Consider the following 21202-nt stretch of genomic DNA (forward strand, 5'->3'; position numbering starts at 1 on the left):
AATAGTCTGTCCACCATTGCACTCATTACCCATAAATATACCCCAACCTGGTCACACTTCTTGCCATTTCTGTTTCAGTTGAAGTTGCCAACCAAGGTTGAAACTGCCATGACCTTTAGCTCTTTCCCTCCTTCGATCCCAGCATTTAGTCATCAAGTTTTGTCAATTTTTCCTTTTCAGCCTGTCTGATCAGCAGGCTTTAATTGAGTGCCTGCTCAGTTCCTGGCTTCAAGCTAGGTGCTGGAGGTGAGAAAGGCACGGGAGCAAGAGAAGTCTGGGCAGGTCACTCCAGCAGCCACTGTCTCATACCTGCACTAATGAATTAGCGGCCTCCCTGAGGGGTCAGACACTTTGCCATTTTATAATCCTTCCTCTGTAGCACTGCCAGATAATCTTCTTACAATAAGACTGCTTTGATCATATCCTTTCCCCATTCAGAAACCTTTAGCTCCTGCTTTGCTCCCTTAAACTCCACCCTCCTGTACCTGTCACTTGAAGTATCCACCTTGCACCTACCTGTCACGTAGGTTTAATCTGAGTCTCAGGATTTCTCTTTACCGACCCTTGGCTCTGGCCCAGGGATTTTCAAATTTTTATGCAATGACAGAATTTTTCATAGAGGTAAACTGGTAGTTGCTGTCATAGTACCCACTGAACTCTTTAATGTTCTTTCAGTTGCAAGCAGCAGAAACTGCCTCTCATCAACTTAAGCTAAAATGAAAGTCTGTAGGAAGGCCCCTGGGGCAGTTCACAGGATCCAAGAAATTGCTGAAAAGCCTAGGAAAGGACAGGAACCAACCATCCAACAGGACTTCAGCAGCAAAAGTTCATGGACCATCCCTCAAGGGCTCTGAGTTGATCCCAGCAAATCCCAGGCTGGGAGTCTGGCTCCATTCAAGTTTCAAATTCTTGGGCAAGAAATCTGATTGTTTGAACTTGGTGGTGTGTCTAACTCTGAAATAGTCAGTTATGGTTGGGGGACAGGGTCACACAGCACAGACTTGGTCCCAGGGGGCTCAACCCTGGGTCTGGGACTGTTCCCAGGAAAAGGAGCTCCTTTGGAACCCTGGCGTTCACCCTACTCCTGGACCGTCTGCCACCTTCTTATTTGTGGTTTTTCCTGCCATAGTCTCTTCCCCAACATCACCACCTATTGAAATCTGCCTGTCTGTCGAGGTTCCACCCAGAAGTCACCTCTCCAGGAAGCTCTCTTTGATCCTTTCAGGTGATGTTCACTCCGGGTTAGTACCACCTCGTGTGGCACTTTATATACATAGCTGGATTTGATTTGCTAAACTTCTGTTAAGGATTTTTACGTTGTGTTCATGGATGATACTGGTCTGTAGTCTTCTTGCAGTTCCCTTGTCTGGTTTTGCTGTCAGGGTTATGCTGACCTTGTGGGATGAATTAGGAAATATTCCCTCCTCCTGAGTTTTCTAGAAGAGCTTTTGTAGAACTGGAGTTGTTTTTTACTTAAGTGTTCCTTAAACCAGTGAAGCCATCTGGGCCTGGAGTTTTCTTTGAGGAAGGGTTTTTAACCACTCAATTTCTTTGGTAGTTATAGAACTTTTCAAGTTTTTCTATTTCTTCTTAAGTCAGCTTTGGTAATTTGTGTCTTTTAAGGAACATGTCATTTTGTCTGAACTGTCAGATTTATTGGCATGAACTTGTTCATAGTATTCTTTTGTAATTCTTTTAATGTCTGTAGAATCTGTAGTGATGTTCCCTCTATAGTTTATGATATTGATATTTTGGGTCTTCATTTTTTTTTTCCTGATCAGTTTGGCTAGAGGATTATATCAACTTTATTGCTACTCTCTATTATTTTTCTGTTTTTTTAGTTCATTCATTTCTGTTTTTATGTTTATTTCTTACCTTTTGCTGCTTATTTCCAATTTATTCTTTGTTTTACAGTTTCTTGTGATGGGAGCTTAGATCATTGATTTTTTAAAGCTATTCATTTTATTTTATTTTTTAAGTTAACATACAGTAAAATTCATTTTTTTATATTTAGTTTTGTGAATTTTGGTACATGTATGAATTTGTGTGAATACCACCACTATTAGGATACATTACACTTTCATTATTTAAAAACTTCCCTCATACTCTCTCTGTACCAGTCATTGATTTTTAAATCTTTCTTCTTTTATAATATGAATCTAATGCTATAAATTTCCCTATAAGCACTGCTTTGGCTGTGTCCAATAAATTCTGATATATGCAGTTTGTTTTCATTCAGTTTAAAATATTTTATAATTTCCGTTCTGATTTCTTCTATTCTGTCATCTGTGTGATTTCCAGCTGGGTTTCTCTCATTGATTTCTCTCCTGCTTTTGGATCTCATCTCTCTGTCTCTTTTTTTTTTTTTTTTTTGTATGCCGGGTAATTTTTGATTGGTTAACAGTTACTGTGAATTTAACATCATTGAATGCTGGATTCTTTCTTTTTAAAAATATTTTAGGGCTTATGGTTATGGTTAAGTTAGTTGGAATCAGTGTGATCCTTTTTGAGGCTTGCTTTTAAGTATTTTTAGAGCTAGTCCAGACAGCCTACAGTCTAGGGCTAACTTGGCCCCATTAGGGAGGCAATGCCCTTCTGAGACTCCATGCAGTGTAGTGTCCCACGGTTAGGGGGACCTTCCACACTGGCCAGCCCTGTGTGAGCTCCAGAGGTTGCTCCACCTGCCTCATTCCAGTAGGTCTGTCCCTTTCCTCACGTGCATGCACAGATCAGAACTCAGCTGAAGCCTCGGAAGGAGCCCTCTGCAGCTCCCTCGTCTTCAGTACTCTCTCCCACAAATCTTAGCCACGTGGCTTCCTCAGATTCCAAACTCTTTCTTCTCATCTCAGAGAGCCTATGGGTTTAAGTTTTCTCTCCCTGTGCTGAGGCCTGGGTGCTCTCCCCAGACAGTGACCTGGAGCAGTCCCTGGGCTACCTCTTTTGTTCCTTCTCTCTCTCAGGGATCACCCTCCTATGCTGCCCATTTGCCCGGAGTCTGATAACCATTGTTTTATATATTTGGTTTTGTTTTTTAAGTTGCTTGAATCAGGAGGGTAAATCCAATCTATCTTGCCCAGAAGTATAGTACTTTTTTTTTAAAAGTAAGTTTTATTGAGGTATTATTGGTATACAGTAAGCTGCACATATTTAAAGTGTACAGTTTGACAAGCTTTGACATACGTAAACACCCATGACACCATCCCCAAGATCGAGACAATATACATATCCATGGCCTCAAAAGTTTCTTCATGCTCTCTCCTCCCACACCTGTCTCACCAGCAACGCCCCCATCTGCTTCCTGTCACTGTAGGTTAGTTTGCATTTTCTAGAATTCTGTGTAAACAGAGTCATACAATGTGTACTCTTCTTTGTGTGGCGTCTTTCAATCCACATAATGATTTCGAGATTCATCCACGTTGTGCATATCAGTTCTTTTCTTCTTATTGTTGAGAGTGTTCCATTGTATGAACCTACCACAATTTGTTTATCCGTTCATCTATTAATGGACTTGTGGGTTGTTTCCAGTTTTTAACCGTTGCAAATAAAGCTGCTATAAATGTTTGTGTACAAGTCTTTGTATGAACATGTGTTTTCTTTTCTCTTTGGTAAATACCTAGGAATGGAGTGGCTGAATCATATGGGAGGTGTACGTTTGGTTTTTTTTTAAAAGAAACTGCCAAACTGTTTTCCAAAGTGCCCGTATAATTTTACATCCTACCACCAATGTATGAAAGTTTCAGTTTCTTCACATCCTCACCAGTACTTGGTATGGTCACCTTTTTAATTTTAGCCATTCTAATAGGTATGTAGTGGTATCTGATTGTGATTTTAATTTGCACTCCCCTAATAAATAATGATTTGAACATCTTTCATGTACTTTATTGATCATATAGATATCTTCTTTGGTGAAAAGTCTTTTCAAATCCTTTGCCCATTTTTTACTGGGCTTTTTTTCTTATCATTGGGTTTTGAGAGTTCTTCATATATTCTGGGTAAAGTCCTTTATCAGATGTATTTTGCAAAGATGTCCTCCCAGTCTGTGGCATGCCTTTTCATTTTCATGACAGTTTCTTGGGAAGAGTAGATATTTTTAATTTCCACGAAGTTCCCATGGCACTTTTTTATGCCTCTTTTTCTCTGCATGTTCGCTCTGCCAGTCTGGACGTCAGGCCTTGGAAGGCAGAAACCAGGGCTCTCCTGGTGCCCCCTACAATACCCAGCCTACGCCTGGCACTCGATCAGCACTCTGGCAAAGTTTGTTGATCAGTCGCCTCTCTGCCAGATGGCAGGTCCCCAGGGCTGCTCTCTTCCTGGTATCCTGTGCTCAGGGCCTCAGCAGAGCAGGTGCTGTCTGTGAGGTGGTGATGCCAGGCTCCGAGGTACAGTGGGCAAGCTCTTGGTTCCCTGGGTGGCTGGCTTTCTCGAGGGACATCCTCCCTGGAGCCCCAACCTGTAGGGGGAGTGGAGACGTCATGGCTTGCTGTGTGTGCTGCAGTGTGCCCTCAATCAGTAGTCACGTGTCCTGGAGAGACACCCTCCCGACTTCCCGCCTGGGCATCCTACCTCTCTTTCTTAGGGATTTCTTCTTAGAAGAATAGAACTGTATATTCGAGGGAACTTATTTCCTTCTTCCATTTTCTGCTATTGCTATTCGTTTATTGATTCATTCACCCTTCTCACATATATTTTGGAAGCCCTATTAGATGCCAGGCACTGGGGTTAATACTGGGGATGCAGCAGTTAACCAAACAAATGCTTTCATGGAGTCTGCATCCTATCAGCCAAGACAGATGATAAACCAGGAAGCAAGTGAGTAAGATATTGCCCGTGGGGAGACATGCAGTGGTGAAAGTAAAACTGGATGAGGATCTGGGGCAGGCTGAGGGCCCAGGGTGCTGTGTCCACCTGGGCAATCCGGAGAGGCCTGTTGGAGGCTTGAGTGAGGAGAAGGAGCTACCTCGTGAAGATCGGAGGGAAGAATGCACCGAGAAGGGGCCCCAGCAAAGGCTCTGAGGTGACAACAAGCTTGGTGCCCAAGGGACAGGTAGGCATGCTGACCAGAGTGGCGGAGGGAGGCAGCACCGTGGCAGGGACTCATCTCAGTGAGAACTGGTGACTGCAGAGGGAATAGATTGTGCTCTGATGCGCAGGAAGCTCTGAAGGGTTTTCGAGCAGCAAGCGTCATATAATCTATATGGCTTACAGTGTTTGCCTTCTTCTGAAAGTGACCACCTGTTTTGTCTGAAAACTCCTTTGGTTCCAAAAGACCGTGATCAGGTAGGTTGTGATGAATCACGCGTGCAGGGCACTAGCGTTTGCTCAGCACGGGCTACAAACTCCAGGCAGACCGAGGCCCTTGCCCAAAAGAGCAGCTGTCTCTCTTGGGCAGAAAGTCCTACAAGGGAGGAGACTGTCCAGCTCAGGGTCACATGCCTGGTGGTGGGCATGGACCCCACCTGCAGGAGTGAAGCCCCGATTTCTAAGGACACCTGGGCTGTGGGGTCACAGAACTGGGAAGAAGCAGCCGGAGGGTGGGAAGGGTAACAGGAAGAGGGTAGAGCAAGGTGGGGGGTGGCAGAGAGCCTGTGACACATCTGTAGGATCGCCGCCCGGGCCTCACGCTGAGCAGCAGCATGTCCTTGGCAGCGGGTGCCCTGAGAGGCAGGCAGGCTGGAGCCGGTCTACAGGCCGCAGTGCAGGCAACGACTGTGAACTGCATTCCTGCAAGCGTGTGGGGGCTGCTGGGGGGCCATGGGGCCAGGAAGGGGTCTGATCCACTCTGCACCCCTCAGGGTGGGTTCACGGTAATTCAGTCGCAAGATGGGAGGGATGGAGAGATGGGGGCCGAGTGGAGGGGGAACCGAAAGGCTTTCTTGTCATTCAACAGATGTTTGCTGAGTGCTTGCCATGGGCAAGGTGCAGTTGCAGGCACTGGAACGAATCTTGTTTGTCCTGTTCAAGTGAACAACAAGATCAATTGTCATTGTGACAAGTGATAGAAAGAAACGAGCAGAGTGGAGGTTGAGGAGTAACAGGTAGTCGTGGTACAGGGGTCACTAGGTTACCAGCCAGGGTGGTCAGAGAAGGCTTCTCTGAAGAAGGAGCATCAGAGCCAATGCCCGAAGAGTGAGAAGGAGCCAGCTCTGCGAAGATCTGGGACAGGAGTGCTTCAGGCCACAGGAACAGCATGTGCAAAGGCCCTAAGGTGGAGGAGAGCTCACACATTTGAGGAGCAGAAAGCAGGCCAAGGTGAGGCTGGCCAGGCAGGCAGGGACCGGATCATGAAGGGCCTCGAAGGCCGTGAAATGAATTTAAATACTGTTCCAATTGCAGCAGGAAATCCCTAAAGGATTTTTAAGTAGGATAGTGATGTGATCGGATGGGAGTTTTTTAAAAGAAATTTCTGGCTACTAGATGGAAAGTGGATTAATGGGGGTGGGGGGGGTGAGTCTCGAGGGGGGAAAGCTGGGAGCCTTCTTAGGAAGCTGCTGCAGTAGTCCAGGCGAGAGATAATGTGGATTGGATTAGGGTGTTGGCTGTTGAGATGGGGGAAACCGGAAGGGTTTATGACAACTGTGGAACTAGAGCCAGTGGAGCTAGAGCCAGGACGTGCTGATGGATTGGATGTGGGGAGGTGCAGTGACGTGAGAGGGCTGTGTCAAGGATGGCTCCTGCACTTTGGCTTGGTCAACCGTGGGGGGCCATTTACTAAGATGGGGAGACAAGGAGAGGTGCGGGGCTGGGGACAGGACTGCTGCCAGATGTGAATGGGAGGGGCACCAAGGGGGGTTGTGAGTGAGGCCCAAGTTCCTGAGTCCTGTCTCTACGTGACATATGGTGCCATTTCCAGAATCAGCGAGCATGGGCCACGGAGCGGTTTTGGAGAAGAAACTAGAAAGTTCAAGTTTGGTGCCCTTTGGCCCAGGTGCCCGGGGGAGCTGCCTCTCGGGGCGCTGACAGCTGGCGAATGCGGCAGTCCCGGCCTGTGGGCACAGGCTCTGCCTCTGGTGGTTTTGGTGGCCGTTGGCTGGCTAAGTCAGTTTTTGGTTACATAGCGGACAGTTCGCTTGCTTTGACCTTCAGTCTCTTTTCCAGATCCTTACCCCCAAGCAGGCCCCGGAATGAGATGGTCTCTTTCTGATAAATTTTTCCTCATAGACAATTTTAACATAAAAGCAATGTTAATAAAAACCAAATGTGAGCTCAGGCCTTCCAGTAAATCATAATAGATTAGATGCTGCGCCGAAATGAATATCCCACAGTGGAAAGGGTTGACCGGCTGGCGGAAGGCGCTTGTCGTGATTCAGTTGGGCCACATAATGAATTCTGGTTAGTTTCTTAACAGAAAATGCAGCCTTCGCTCTTCTGTCAAGTCCAAGGGCAGGCAGGGGTAGGGAGCCAGTTTTGCAGCTTTTGTGTTAAAGGTTCCCCATCCACCCACCACCCTCTGCTCCCGCCCCTCCTTTCATTGTTTACCCAGGAGGAGTCCTGGGCTTTTTGTGTTTTTTGTTGTGTTTTGTTTCACTGAGAAGTAGCCACATGAGCAATGTGGGAAAGGTTGAAAGGTAATAGGATAAAGGGAGGCATTCGCCATGCAGAGAGCTGGCAAAACGTCGCTTTGGATCTTGGCTGACACATAATCACAACTGGAAGTACACTGGAAATCCACCCAACATCTGGTTAGCTTTCGAAATCGTTGGCTTATAGTTTTCCAAAGCTGGCAGTGCTTGGCGGGACTGCAGCCAAGGAGACCTTGCGTGGTCAAGAGAAATGTTAAAAGTTGGAACATTATTTACCTGGTATTCTCATGGTCTCTTCATCCAGGTTTGTCTGTCTGACTCGTTTTAGGGCAGCTCTGGTCCGGGTCTTTTCCACCCCTGCCCGGAATGGGGTCTGTCCCTGAGGGGGAAGAATCCAGAAAGCACAACTCACATTACGGAGCCACGCCCTTCCCTTCTGTTTTGGATTCTTTGACAGAATGAGTTGGGAGTTCCAGGCCCACCCCTGCAGAGAAGGGGACACCCACCCTGACTCATGTGGTTGGCGCAAGCCTGGCCCCAAGGCGGGGCTGAGGGAGGGGGCCAGAGCCACGTGGTCTGCTGGAAGTCGGCGAGCTAGTGGCCCGGTGAAGTGCATCGGGGTTTCTTTGGAATTTTTCTGTCACTAGGCACTTAGGGGTTGAAGCAGATAAGATAATATGTTGTCCACAGTGTTTATTTCAGTTTATTTCCAGAGGGAAATGACTAGCAAAGAAATGCTATTGGGTTTGCAGCAAAACTTGCCTTTCTGTGACTAAAACTGTGTGTGTGTGTCCTCGCACACGTGTGCTGTCTTACCTTGCACATGTATGTCCCTGTTATGCCGTGACATTGACTTTATTCATTCAGAATTGTCAGCCATCATTTCGTTTCAGGAAGGTGGTTTAAACCGAAATCAAATGCTTTTCCACAAATTAAATGCCGTCCTAAGAATAGTGATGATGATGTAATGTTTGTTATAGAAAACAAAAATGACAAAAATGAGAATAAGATTTTTTCTCACTTGCCTATGATTAGTTATAATTGATTACCTCACAGTAACCAATTGCCAATAATTTTGTTTATTTCTTTCTAGTCTCTTTTGCGCCCGGGTGACAATTGGGCTGTTCTGCTCAGTTGTCATGTTGTAGCTTCTATTTTATGTACATTTTCCCCTAAGTTTTAGATATGTCTGATCCTCTGCCCCGGTTTTTTGTAGTGGGTTAAATTTGATCGAAATTAGTTAACCCCTTTAAAACTTATTAAATTAATTCAGCAAACATTTATGGACTGTTGTCTTGGTGCCAAGAACACTGCTAGACACTGTGTCACATGTAGCTTGGGCTGGCGGAGGGACAGAGAAGAATTAACAAGCAAGTGTCATGGGACACAGCAGAGAGGGTGGAAGGTTGCCTGGGAGTCACAGGACCTCGTTAAGCTAGGGGCTTTTCCACTATCTGTGTGACCTCAGGCAAGCTCCTTGTCGTCTTTGAGCCTCAGTTTCCTCGTCTATAAAATGGAAATAATTTTACCTCCTTCATAGAATGTCATAAGGATTAGATGAGGCATTGCATGTAACATGCCTGGCTCGTGGTCACCATTTTTTCCCTATGAAGGAAATCTTGTCTTCTTGGCAGAATCCTCCCTTCCTTCCTCCCAAAGGCACGCTGGCTTTACCCAGAGACCTGGGGTTTTTGTTGTTTGTTTGTTTCGACTGAGTATTTTGGCAAATGGTGAGCCCTGCTTAAGAAACACTGGATCACCAGTGACCACCAACTGCTTCCTAAGGCTTCTGGAGCCAGAGGACTGAGGCCTTTGACTTGCTGCACAGGCCTTGAAAACCGCAGGCCAGCGTGACGGATTCAGTGCAACAGGGGATTCTAGAAGCCATCCATGGTGGGAGAAAGAGAGACACGGGAGAGGAAATGAGCCACCTGGCTCAGAAGGAACTTTGGGGAAAGAAGGGAGATGTTCGAAAAGGGATTTGTTTGTTTGTTTGTTTATTTGTTTTGTACAGTTTTGCCACATGTTGTATGGAATTGCCTCTGTTTTCTGTCTTCCACGGTCGGTCAAGTCCACCTCACATGGAATGTATTGCAGTAGTGGGTCTACTGGGAAAGGCACCAGAAGCATGGAGACCACCCCCCAGTCAGCCGTAGCACAACCAGATCACATCACCTGCCACTGGCTGCCTCTCTTGGGTTCCTCCACCAACTCACCCTCCAGGGGTCCTGGCACTGAGCCTTGCCTGTCCCTCCCATCCTCCACCTCATGGCCCCTCCCAGCTCTGCTCCACTCCCCACAGTCCTCCCTTGGCCTGTCAAGTCCTGGTCCTCCCTGTCCAACTCAAGGCAAACTCCTATTCATCCCTCAGAACCCAACCTGAGTAGCTCATCCCCTGCGAGGGGCCCCAAACAGCTCAACATGTCTTTTTTGGGCCACCTTCTGTAGCTCGAGTTTAGCTTTGGTTTTCATTCTTCCTTTCCTTTTGTAACATGAATGACATGCAAACATATTAATCCTTGCTTAAACTAAAAATTCCCATCTGTGCATAATAACAGGCAGTAACAGCACTCTGTGACAGAGTGCTTTTCCTCCTTCAATCCTGACAACAATCTGGTGTGGGTAGTTACCGTAATTAGTCCCATTTCACAGGTGAGGAGACCGGGGTTCAAATAGGTCAAGTATCAAAACAAAATTCCTACCACACTGACTCTCTCCGTTGGAGAGAGTGACCCAGGGACATGGAGGCCACCTTGGAGGTGGTAGCTGTTGTCAGCACGGGAGGGCAGGCACGCTGGGCTCTCCGTGTGGGTGGTGCCGCCGCCTCCCCATCTGGACCCAGTCTACCTTTGAAATCACCCGAAGATGGTTCACATTGTGCCTCTGACTTGCTCTGTGACCTTGGGGAAGCAGCTTAACATCTCTGGGCCTTAATTTCCTCGCTGAAGTGTTGCAGTCGGTCCTCCGGGGCCCTCCCATCGGAGCGTGGAGCTGCCAGTGGGGCCCAGTCAGGAGAATCTCAGAACATTTTTCTTCCTGTCAATAAAAGATTTTGCCACAGATTTTCTCATTTTCCAGAAATTCTAATGGGAGGAGGGGAAGAGCAATAATAGGAAAGAGACAAAATGGACCTCTCTATGGAAACTCAAGACCGGTTTGCCCCTTTCTGTGGTTCTGTGGCCACCACCACGTTAGGAGCAGCCAGCAGCTGGGCCCACCGCTGCCCTCTGTGACGTGGAGCAGGGGATGGTCGGGTCCCACAGTTGAGTGATACCCTGGGAGGCAGAGGAGCCTTTTTTCCACCAGAACCACAGACTGGCAGTTCACAAAGGGCCAGAAATTAGAGGCTAGCGAGATGTTAGGACAGTGCTGACAGCTCTAGAAAAAAAAAAAACACATGCCGGAAAGATTCAGTTGACATTCTTCTTGCCATTTTATAAGCCAGAAGGCTTCAGAGTTGGATATTTAGCATCAAGATGGGGTACAGAATCCACAAATTAAATTTTCACTGCAAACAAATTTTTTGATGAAGCCACGTTTGTGGAGCATGAGAGAGAGGAGGGCTGTCCCTCGCCTGTCATGTCTCTGGTATGACTTAGCCTCTCGCTGGGAGCTGGAAGGAATTCAACAAGGCAAGATATATTGTTATGGTTTATTACGTCAACGTGTGTGTAGGAGTTACTTAGAATCCAGACGATCAGCTCTTCAATGCTATCTTCCACTATTTTGTCAAGGTTCTAAATGACGCGTCATCCGATACTCAAGGGACCGTATTTCAAGAGTTCCGAGAAATGCCACCTTCCCCCCTTTTGTAGAATAACAGGAAAGGACGTGCTTCAAGCATAAACAATCCATTTGGTTCTCTATGCTTGGATCAAGCAAATGTTTGTTCCTACAAGTGTATTTTCAAGAGTCATGCTAGATGAGCTGGAAAGCAGTTTGAAGACCTCTTGTTCGGGGCCTGGATGGTTCTAGCAGCCCTGACAGGTCTCCTGTCACCCGGGCTCCTAGGTGTTTCTTTAGGAAAAATGATAATGTGGCTTGTTACAGACTTTGCACATTCCCTCTTCTCATGAACCTTCCCCACCCCCATCTCATCTTTTGTCTTTTAAATGCCGTTTCTTTTCACATGGGGAACTGCTGAGTTTTCACCAAGGAAAAATAATTCCTTTGCCTGTTGTCAGATCTGCTGTATTGGTTTCGTTGTACGTGCACCTTTCTGTAATCAAGATTTAGCTTAGTCTGTTTCTGCTAATGCCACCCCATCAGGGGCAGAGTGGCATCTGCCTTGCCCAGCTCAGAGCCTGCTGCCCGAGTGTTGAATGTTGGGTCCAGCTCATCGAGTTTGTGGCTAAGAGCTTGAAGGTGCGATTCTTGGGGACGACTGTGGTTTCCTTTATGTCTGGTCTCTGTTTCTCTAGATCTGTGTTCCCCAGGTGTGGAATGCTTCCAGTATAGGGGTGGCCTCTTTCTCTGTTCCAGGCATGGATCCTGAGAAATTAGAACGAATCCAGCTCCCAGTGCCAAACGCGGCTGAGAAAACCACCTACAACCATCTCCTGGCCGAAAGGCTCATCAGGATCATGAACAACGCTGCCCAACCAGGTGCTCGGGGCGTCTGCTCACCCAGTTGGGGTCACAGGGCCCTGGGTGCTGGATCTGGCCCTTCTGAGAATCCAGGCAAATCTCAGCCACTCTCTCCGCCCCCCTGACCCCCGGGGCCTGGGCCACCAACACCCTCCTGCCTGCTGCCGCTGGGTCTTCAGCTCTGGGTCTCCTGCTCTCTCCCCTCTCTGGGTGGCCCCAGGCTATGTGGGGAGAATGAACTAGGCTGAGAGTCTGAGCAAGGGAGGAAGACTGGAAGGTTTGGATCAGATGTTCTTGATAATATGTGATGTGCCCGGTGTCTGCACTGGTCAGCCTAGGTCTGAGGTTTTGGCCAACACCAATCTGCACCCAGGGGAAGGGCTAGAAATAGCAGGTGCAGTGACCTCGCACAGTGCTTCTCAACGGGGGGTGATTTTGCCTGCCCCCCCCACCAGGGGCCACTGACAATGTCTGGAGACATTTGGGTCATTATGACTGAGGGGAGGGGACGTTACTGACACCTAGTGTGTCAAGGCCAAGGGTGCTGCTGAATGTCCTGCAAGGCACAGGACAGCCCCACCACATGGAATTATCTGTCTCCAAATATCAACAGTGCTGAGGTTGAGAACCCCTGATTGCAAAGGCAAGGAGAGAGGCCACCAGGGTGAGTGGTGCAGGGTGGGGGCCCGCCGGAGCTGCGGGCCTGCTGGGGAGGGAGCCGCAGGCTGCAGATCTGGAGCCGTCCAGCAGGCTGGGCCAGGGCCAGGGTGGGGGGACTGTGATTGCAGATAGGAGCTTTGGAAGCCATGGAGGGTGGGGTCCAGGTGGTGGCTGGAAACAGAGTGTGGCTGTGCTGGTGCGTGGAGGGTCTTGGAGAGCCCAGTCGGTGGCCTCAGACGTGTCAGCAGGCCTCAGAGTGTTTATTCACTCGACAGATGTGCACTGAGTACTGGCCGTGGCGTGCGAGTGACGAGGGCACAGGTGGTGTGGGACAGAGAAGGCTGCTGGTAGTCTGTGAAGTCCCAGAAGCCTGTGGGCTCCCTGTGGAGAAGGCTCTAGAGCTCAGAGCGGAGGTCAGGGCTGGAGCCAGCACTGCGGGACCCACAGACACGTGGGTGGCTCGTGGGGCCCCAGGAGAGGAGGGAGGGCTGTTGACCGAGCCGGATGCTGCCCGCATCCAGAGGTGAGGAAGAGGAAGAGCCGGCACAGAAGCCTGAGCCAGGACCCACGTGGGAGAAGAGGGGTGGGAGGATGTGGGCTCTTGGGTGGCGAGAGAGACGTGTGTGGCTCAGGACGGGGGGACAGTGCTCCACAGAGCCAGTGTCTGCCGAGAGGTCCCTCCCGGGGGGCAGAGCATGTGCGATGGTGCCGGGGGCCGTTGCCAGGAACTGTGTGAGCCGGATGGGGCTGGGCAGGCGAGGCAGGTAGAGTGTGGCCTGGGTGTTGGGAGAGGAACCTCCAGGCTCAGGAAGGACAGTGGGCCCCTTGGGGCTGCTGCACAGGACAGCCTGGACCTCTGAAGGGAAGAGGTGGAGGCGACTCAGAGTCACGGCCTGCAAGGTGCTTTGAGGAGGAAGGGGCTGGCTGGGCTGGTGGGACAGGGCTCAGCTCCTGGGCAGGAGCATGCCAAGGTAGAAGGCTTTTGGGTGGAAAGTCACATTCCAGTTCCCTTGAGGTAGCAGGAGTGTTTGAGGGGACAGTGGGTGGGAGGCAGCTTTGTGACCAGGCGACAGTGGGGGTAGGTGAGGGGCAGGCAGGGTGAGACTGTGCCGGGGAGAGAAACTGACTGGGCGGAAGCAGCTGAGGAGACGTCGTGTTAGTGCCAGGGCAGGAGAACCAGGGGCGCTGAGGCCACCCCGCCCTTCTCTGTGCAGGTCCCCGGGGTCTGTGTCATGCTGCGGAGGAGCTATGTTGTGTGATACGCCTTTTTCATTTTTTAAGCACACAGATTCCCTTTTCTCATCTGTTTCCACCTGACTTACAGGGCAGCAACAAAGGGGTGGGCGAAGTGTGTGTGCAAGAGTGTGTGTGCCTGGAGTTTTTTCCCAGTGGCCCATCCTGGTCCATGATGTTCCCAGGGCCTTGGAGACGTGGCCTAGAGACTTCCGCCTCTCCTGGGCCCTCCTTCCACATTGGGTCTGTTCCCAGAAATAAGCTTAAAGACCCACAAAGGAGTTGGCATAAGAGCAGTTGTCCTTCAGTCAGTCAGTTACTGATGCTTCCAGGAGAGATGCCAGATGTGGGTATTGGCATTCAGAACTCCCAGAGTTCACTACTGCTCGGCCGTGAGAGCCCGGACAAGTCACTTCACTTTGCTAAACTTCAATCTGTAGAGTATCCATTGCAGTAGATTTTTATAGAAATTCCTTGAGGGGGCACATGTAATATATAGTGACTGACACTGCACCTGGCTCACAATAGGACAGCATAGCAAGCTGTGTTAGTCAGAACGTGGTTGCAGTTACAGAAACCCAACTCACACTGGCTTAAACAATACCAACAGAAACAAACAAACAAAACTATGTTGGCTTGTAAAGTCTGTTTGGGCCTGGCTTCAGGCACAGCTGGATCCAGGGGCTCAAATAGTGTTTTCAAGCTCAACTCACTACCTTTGGACTCTGCTGCCTTCTGGGTTGAGAAAATCACTTCCAGCACCTCCAGCCATCCCTTTAACCCTGGGGCTCTAGACTTGCTCTAAGGGAGACGCTTAGGTCTATGCAGTCCAGTCGGAAGGGAGATCTCGATGCTCTATTTGCAGAATGCTTTACAAAGGTTGAAAATGCTGGCCAGGGTGGAGAGGTGGCAGATGAGGGTTATGATGCCTGTGCCACTCAGGGCCCCACCACTGTTCCTGTCCTCTCCACAGCTGAGCACAAGGAGGGCTTCTCTACCCAGCAGTTCCAACAGACTGTGGGATTGAGCCTTAGTGGCTATGACTGGCTCCCTTGCCTGTCCCTTACCCAATCACTGTGACCAGGGGAATGGAACACCCTGACCAGCCTGGGTGATGTGCCCACTCCTAGAAGGGGGTAGGGGGACCAGCTGCACCCAAATCACATGACCCTGCGTGGGGCTGGTGTTTCTCCAAAGGAAAGTGTGAATGCTCATCCCTGAGAAAGGGAAAGGACGCTGGACAAGAAAAACAGCCACAGAGGGCCACTTCCTAAGCCTTCAATAATATTTAGTCATCCCCAGCCCATAAAGGGACTCTTCGGGAAGTATTTGGTCTAGGCAGTTTTGATGGGGAATGTTGAATTGTACCTGATTGGGAACGGGGTTGGCATGTGGGGTCTCCCTCTGTGTCCCCACTGGATGTTGGGGGCCCTGAGCAGTCGGCTGAGCAGCTGACCTGCTAACCTCAAAGTAGGTAAGGCAGGAGCCTTGTGCCTAAGGGCACTTTGCCGTGGGTGTGCGGGGCTCACGCTGCTGTGCTCTGCAGACGGGAAGATCCGGCTGGCGACCCTGGAGCTGAGCTGCCTGCTCCTGAAGCAGCAGGTCCTGACCGGCGCCGGCTGCGTCATAAAGGACGTGCACCTGGCCTGCCTGGAGGTGAGGCCCCTCCCTCCTCCTCCCTGTGGCTGAGGAGAGCGGGAGGAGGTGGGGAGGGGGCTGCTGGCTTCCAGATGGGGGCCATCCATAGTGTCCCTAGTCACCACTGGAAGCAGCGGGGCTGGTCCCCTGTGACCCTGTTCCAACGAACTTTTCTTCAGCCAAGACCTGCTGAAAAGCTCACTGAATTGTTGAATTTTAGTAGTTTCTGTTACAATTATTTGCTTCTGTATTTGTCCCCAGGATTTTTTAATTTTTCCTTTTGTATTACAAAAGTTTTATACATATACAAACATAGACACACACAATTATTTATAGTTTTTTGTGCTAAAGTATATGCTCATCAAGTTTTCAATAGCTTTTATGGCATCCCCTTTATTTTCCGTGTTTATTTTAGAAAATTTAGAAAGTGCAAAGAGGGAAAAAGTAACAACTGTACCTGACACATTCACACTCACATATATACACATACACGCTTGCAGATGAGTTTTTTGTTTTGTAAAAATGGAGTCATAATGGCCATAGTTTATATCCCATTTCCCCACACTTAACTGTGTGTTAACAGTTTTCCATGTCGTTACACTGCAGTGCCTGTCCTTTTCCCATCTTCGTTTTGAGCTGTTTCCCTCCCTCTCTCATTAAGGCCCATTTCACACAGGAAGGAGATCAGCCCAGCATCTGTGTTATATACATGCAGACTTTGGAATCCTTAGTTTGCCCAACTCACTCCACCTGCCTCCTTCTCACCTTCCTTCTCTTCTAACAGGGCGCGAGAGAAGAAAGTGTTCACTTGGTTCGACATTTTTATAAGGTAATTAATTGGTAATTAATTGGTCGGGAGGACAGCAGTGTCGTGTGTCTTGTAGAAACAGGGTTGTGGTGTCTGGTCCCATACACATAAAGGTTACGTGTCTTCCGTTATTTTTTGTGCCAATTATGCTCAATTTCAAAATGCTCGATTTCAAATTCAGAATTTTCAAAAATGCTTCATTTCATGGTCTCCAAAGCGGTGATTGCTGAACTTTTCTGCCCATGCTCTCTTACCAGTAAAATTTTTGGTGTCTCAGTCCTAGTATGTGACAATTTGTTTAGCAGTTATTTATGAATGTGTTTATTTAGGAATTTATATGTAAATTATGAATTATATACATATATGAATTATATGCATATGACTAAATTATACATGATGAACTTATATTCATGAGTTATATATCCTTACACATATAAAATTACTTGTGAATTACCTATGAATTTATGACATACATGCATATTATTTATCTATACACACACACACACACACACACACACACTAAGAAACCTCATACAGGCTTCAAAACTTCTATTAAGTTTAATGAGATTTTGTAATGTACTGCCATGACTTTGAATATCTGAAACATTTGTAGAGCTTTGTCTTTGGGTTCCAGATGATTAGTTTTAGGAATATCTAATTGTGATGGCTTTGTTTACCTCTTAAGGCATATGTTTTAGTCCATTTGGGCTGCTGTAACAAAATACCTTAAACTGGGTAGTTTGTGAACAGTAGAGATTTGTTGCTCACAGTTCTGGAGCCTGGGAAGTTCAAGATCAAGGCAGATTTGGAGTCCAGTGAGGGCCTGCTTTCCTGTGGATATGGTGCCTCCTCGCTGTGTCCTCACATGGTGGGAGAGGCAAGCTGTCCCTCAGGGGCCTCTTTGTAAGGCCACTAATCCCATTCATGAGAGCTCCACCCTCGTGACCTAATCACCTCTGAAAGGCACCTTCTCCTAATGCCACCGCCTTAGAGGGTGGGGTTTCAGCATATGAATTTGGGGGGATACAAGCATTCTGACCATACCAGCATAATATATCCTCAGGCAAAGCCCATCACTTGTTAACTGTGGTGGATTAATCCATATGTCAAATAGTCTTTGTAATTTTCTAATTTTTTGGCTTCCGTATCAGAGATCTCCAGATCCTGTTAGTGATGGTGTCACCTCTTGATGTGGCTGAGGATCTGCCTAGGAGGGGGAAAGGTGTCAGCACTGCCGTTTTCTTGTTGTTCACTTGTGCTTTCGTTATCTTTAAAGTGCTGTTTCTTTGCAGGAATCTTTTTAAGCTGCTATCCATCACTGTCAGTGTGTGGTGAGGTAAAACAAAGTCATATAGTCTACAAATCCACCTCTCCAGGCTCAGATGACCCATCCGGCTGCAGCAGTGGACATGCCCCGACAAGGGCAGCACCACTGTGGCCCCAACACACTGAAGAGGAAATCCCAGTTTCCCCTTAGACATTGCAGAGCACGGGTGGCCTCTAAGTGAGGATATGGCCCTCTAGCAAAGCCCCGAAAAAGGCAGAAACAGTTCCGTTAGTCAGCTTTGAATCCCGTTCCAGTATAACCGCTCTAAAAAGCTTTTAGGGGCCCTAGAAAGCTTTTGGGTTGTAAAAACAGAAAGATATGTAAGTAGGCATTTTCTCAGAGGGTTATTCTTTTTTATTAACAAAAGGAAAGTTATATTTGAATTTCAGCTCCCTTCTCCCCTGATTTTTCTCTCCTGCTGTTATCCTATAACATTTACACCCTAAGTATTAAATATAATGTTTCAGAAGCTTTTGGATGTTTTCAGGGATTGCCATTCCTTTTGGTCATACTAACGCCACACAAGTACATTCAAGTTTATCTGTAGTTCTGACAACTGGAAAAACATAAAAAGGATCTATTCCCTTTCCCACTTTGTGTGTGTGTGTGTGTGGGGGGGGGGGGGGTGTGGTGCAGGACCCGCGAGAGAGACAGGACAGCTGCAACAGACACTGTTGTGCTAACGATGAGTGTGCTAACGATGAGTGTGAACATTTACCCAGCCCGACTCAGGGACAGGCTCTGTGCTCTGCATTTTATGTGCCTTGAGACTCATGTCACCTCCACAATGCCCCACACAGACAGGGGCTGCCGTCCCATTCTTGCAGCAGAACAAAGGGACTTCGAGAGGGAAAGCTGGGATTTGGTTCCTGGTTGATATGTCTCAGAGCCACGTTCTCGCCCCGTTGCAAAGGGGGCTTCCTGCACAGCCACGGCCCTGAGAGCTGCAGAACCCCAGGGACTCTCATCAAGACACAGATGGTTTCTGATTTTTTGGCTTGTGGGGCTCTGGTACGGCCTGAGCCGTTGATCCTGCGCTGAGATGCTTCCAAGCATCGGTAGAAATGTGTGGATCCCCCTGAAGCCCCGCTGTACCATGGTTACCAAGAGATTTGGATAGGAACAGGGTTGATGGTCACAATCGTTTATAAAATTGGGAGTGCCAATAACAGAAGTAAAACTTTGAACCTACTGTGCCTGCTCGCGCTCACCACTAAGTAGCCTTACTTGGATACGCAAGAGAGGAAACATCAGTCTGCCTGTAAACGTAAGCCAGCTCTGTTACATGGGAGCGTAGAAGGTCACTGTACGCTTGTATAAGTACGGTTTGCTTCATGGCATGAATAATATATCTGTGACATGCACCAAAAAAAAAAACCCAAATGGAACAAGCCATAGAATTTTAGCGTTAAGTTTATTTAATTATACTCTTCCTTTCAGAGGTGTGGAGCCTCATGTTTTTTAACATGGCGACTTAACCAGGATTTTCCATTTCTCCAACCATCCTCCATGAATAGATGATGCTAAACACTTGAAATATTAACCTTTCCTATATTTTACATATGTATAGTGTTATTTGTATTGTTTTTAATTAACTGCTTTGACAGAGAAACTCTAACTCCATAAGCTTGAAAAAGGAGGAGGAAAGTGTTGAGTAGTGCAATTTGATATTTGGTCTGTCATTTGAGTGTGTGTGTTCGTGTTCACGTGTGTATTTTACTTCCTGGTGATTTACGAGAACTCACTAATGAGAAACAGATGGCCTCAAAAGCCAAGAACTACAGTTTATAATACTCTGTTGTTTATGGAAAAAATATGAATAGTCTTCTCTTCCCTCCCTTTCTTTTTAGGGAGAAGAAATCTTTCTGGACATGTTTGAAGATGAGTACAGGAGCATGACAGTAAGTGAGGGTCAGGACACACTTGAGCTGGCATGCGCCTATGGCCCCGGCTTGGGCCTTTCTGACCAGATGGCAGAGATTGATGGGGAAGTAAATTTAAAATGTGCCTTTTGATTTTAAGGTTATAGTCACTCCCCCTAAACTGAGCCACATCAGTAACATGAGTCAGAGTCACTTTGACACAAATAGTATTGGGGGGGGGTCTTTTTTATTAGGGACTTATTCCAGCACATTGCATACATGAAATCTCTTCATCCTCACATCAGCCAATGGGAGCAGCTCCTGTCATTGTCCCCATTTTGCCAATGAGGAAACTGAGAGTCAGAGAGATCGTATGATGTCTCCAAATCTGCCTGGCCAGCGAGTGGCAGAGCCAGGCTTCCAAAGCAGAGCGGTCCCCTGTGCTTCTCCAGATGTCATGCTCCTGCCACCTCCTTTGCCGCTTCACCAGAATGTTCCAGCATGGAACTCTTCCTCAAATCCGCAGCCCCAGCGCAGGGGCTCTGCCTTCCCTCCCGCAGGCAGAGGCGTGGGAAGTAACAGCTCTCTGCTTTGCTCGTCTGTCTCTACATCCCCAGCGCCTGCCTGTGACTAGGTGTTCCACACATAGGTGACAGATGACTCTTTCCGTGGCTATTACCCACCAAAGCGTGAAGCGATTCTGGGTGTTTACGATACACCTAAGTGTTTAAAGTGACAAAAAGAAGGCAGGTGGTGTGTGCTAAGCGGCCCCCCGCTCCCTAACCCTTTCCGGGGTATCTGGGCAGCTGGGCCCTTGCCACGCCCTCGATCACTGTGTGTCTCAGGCCCCTGTGGAGGCTTTTCAAGGGAAAAGGGTAAATTGGCATAACTGCTCTCCAGAAATGCCCCAGCAGTGCCCCGTGCCCAGGCCTGTGTGCGATACGTGGGCTGCCCGCCCTGCCCCTCGCTCCTGCTGAGATCCATCCCCCCTGCCCCTTAGAGGGGGCACAGTCTTCTACTCTTTGACCGTTAATTAAAGAGGAGTGGATTCAGTGGTCATTTACCATCTTATCCCCGTGATGTCCCCTTGTGTGATGTAATTGTCCACAATTTGGTTTCCTATTTGGAAATGTAAGGCTCTTGTGTCACTGGATGATGTGGCAAAACTTGGGTTCTTAAACCCCTGCACAGTGTGTGCTTTTGTGCCAACTATGCAGCCTTGGGAGGGTTGCTCAAGTTCTGAGCCTTGATTTTTTTCTTTCACCTGTGAGATGGGGCCTGTACCACAGAGCTGCCTGAGCTGGATGTGAAATACCCAGCGAGATGCCTCGTGGACAGTCCACGTGCCACAAACATTCATTTGCTCTGCCTCCCACCCCAGGGAGCTTCCTGGATTTTGTTTCTGTTTTAATCAGATGTTTATTGTGCATCCTGCACAATGCCAGGCATTCTAGAGAAATACAAATGTGACACACCCCTGGCCCTGTATCTGAAAGTCAGTCCTCAGCTCAACCTCCATTCAGGAAACCGGCCTGAGTAGAACGAGGTGGGGGCAGGCCCCCGTGTG

General features: G+C 48.2%; 1 protein-coding gene across 4 annotated transcripts in view; it reads left to right on the top strand.

The window, feature by feature from the left end:
• Positions 1–21202, top strand: part of CLEC16A (C-type lectin domain containing 16A) — a 200255-nt gene that overhangs the window by 66529 nt on the left and 112524 nt on the right. For all 4 annotated transcript variants that reach the window (XM_045542590.1, XM_045542593.1, XM_045542592.1 and 1 more), the window contains exons 13-16: positions 12003–12125; positions 15547–15656; positions 16423–16467; positions 19624–19674. In XM_045542590.1, the coding sequence (XP_045398546.1) occupies positions 12003–12125; positions 15547–15656; positions 16423–16467; positions 19624–19674 (329 nt within the window). The remainder of the gene's footprint in view (positions 1–12002; positions 12126–15546; positions 15657–16422; positions 16468–19623; positions 19675–21202) is intronic.

The sequence above is a fragment of the Lemur catta genome, chromosome 2 (assembly GCF_020740605.2).
Source record: "Lemur catta isolate mLemCat1 chromosome 2, mLemCat1.pri, whole genome shotgun sequence".
In the NCBI taxonomy this organism is placed as follows: Eukaryota; Metazoa; Chordata; class Mammalia; order Primates; family Lemuridae; genus Lemur; species Lemur catta.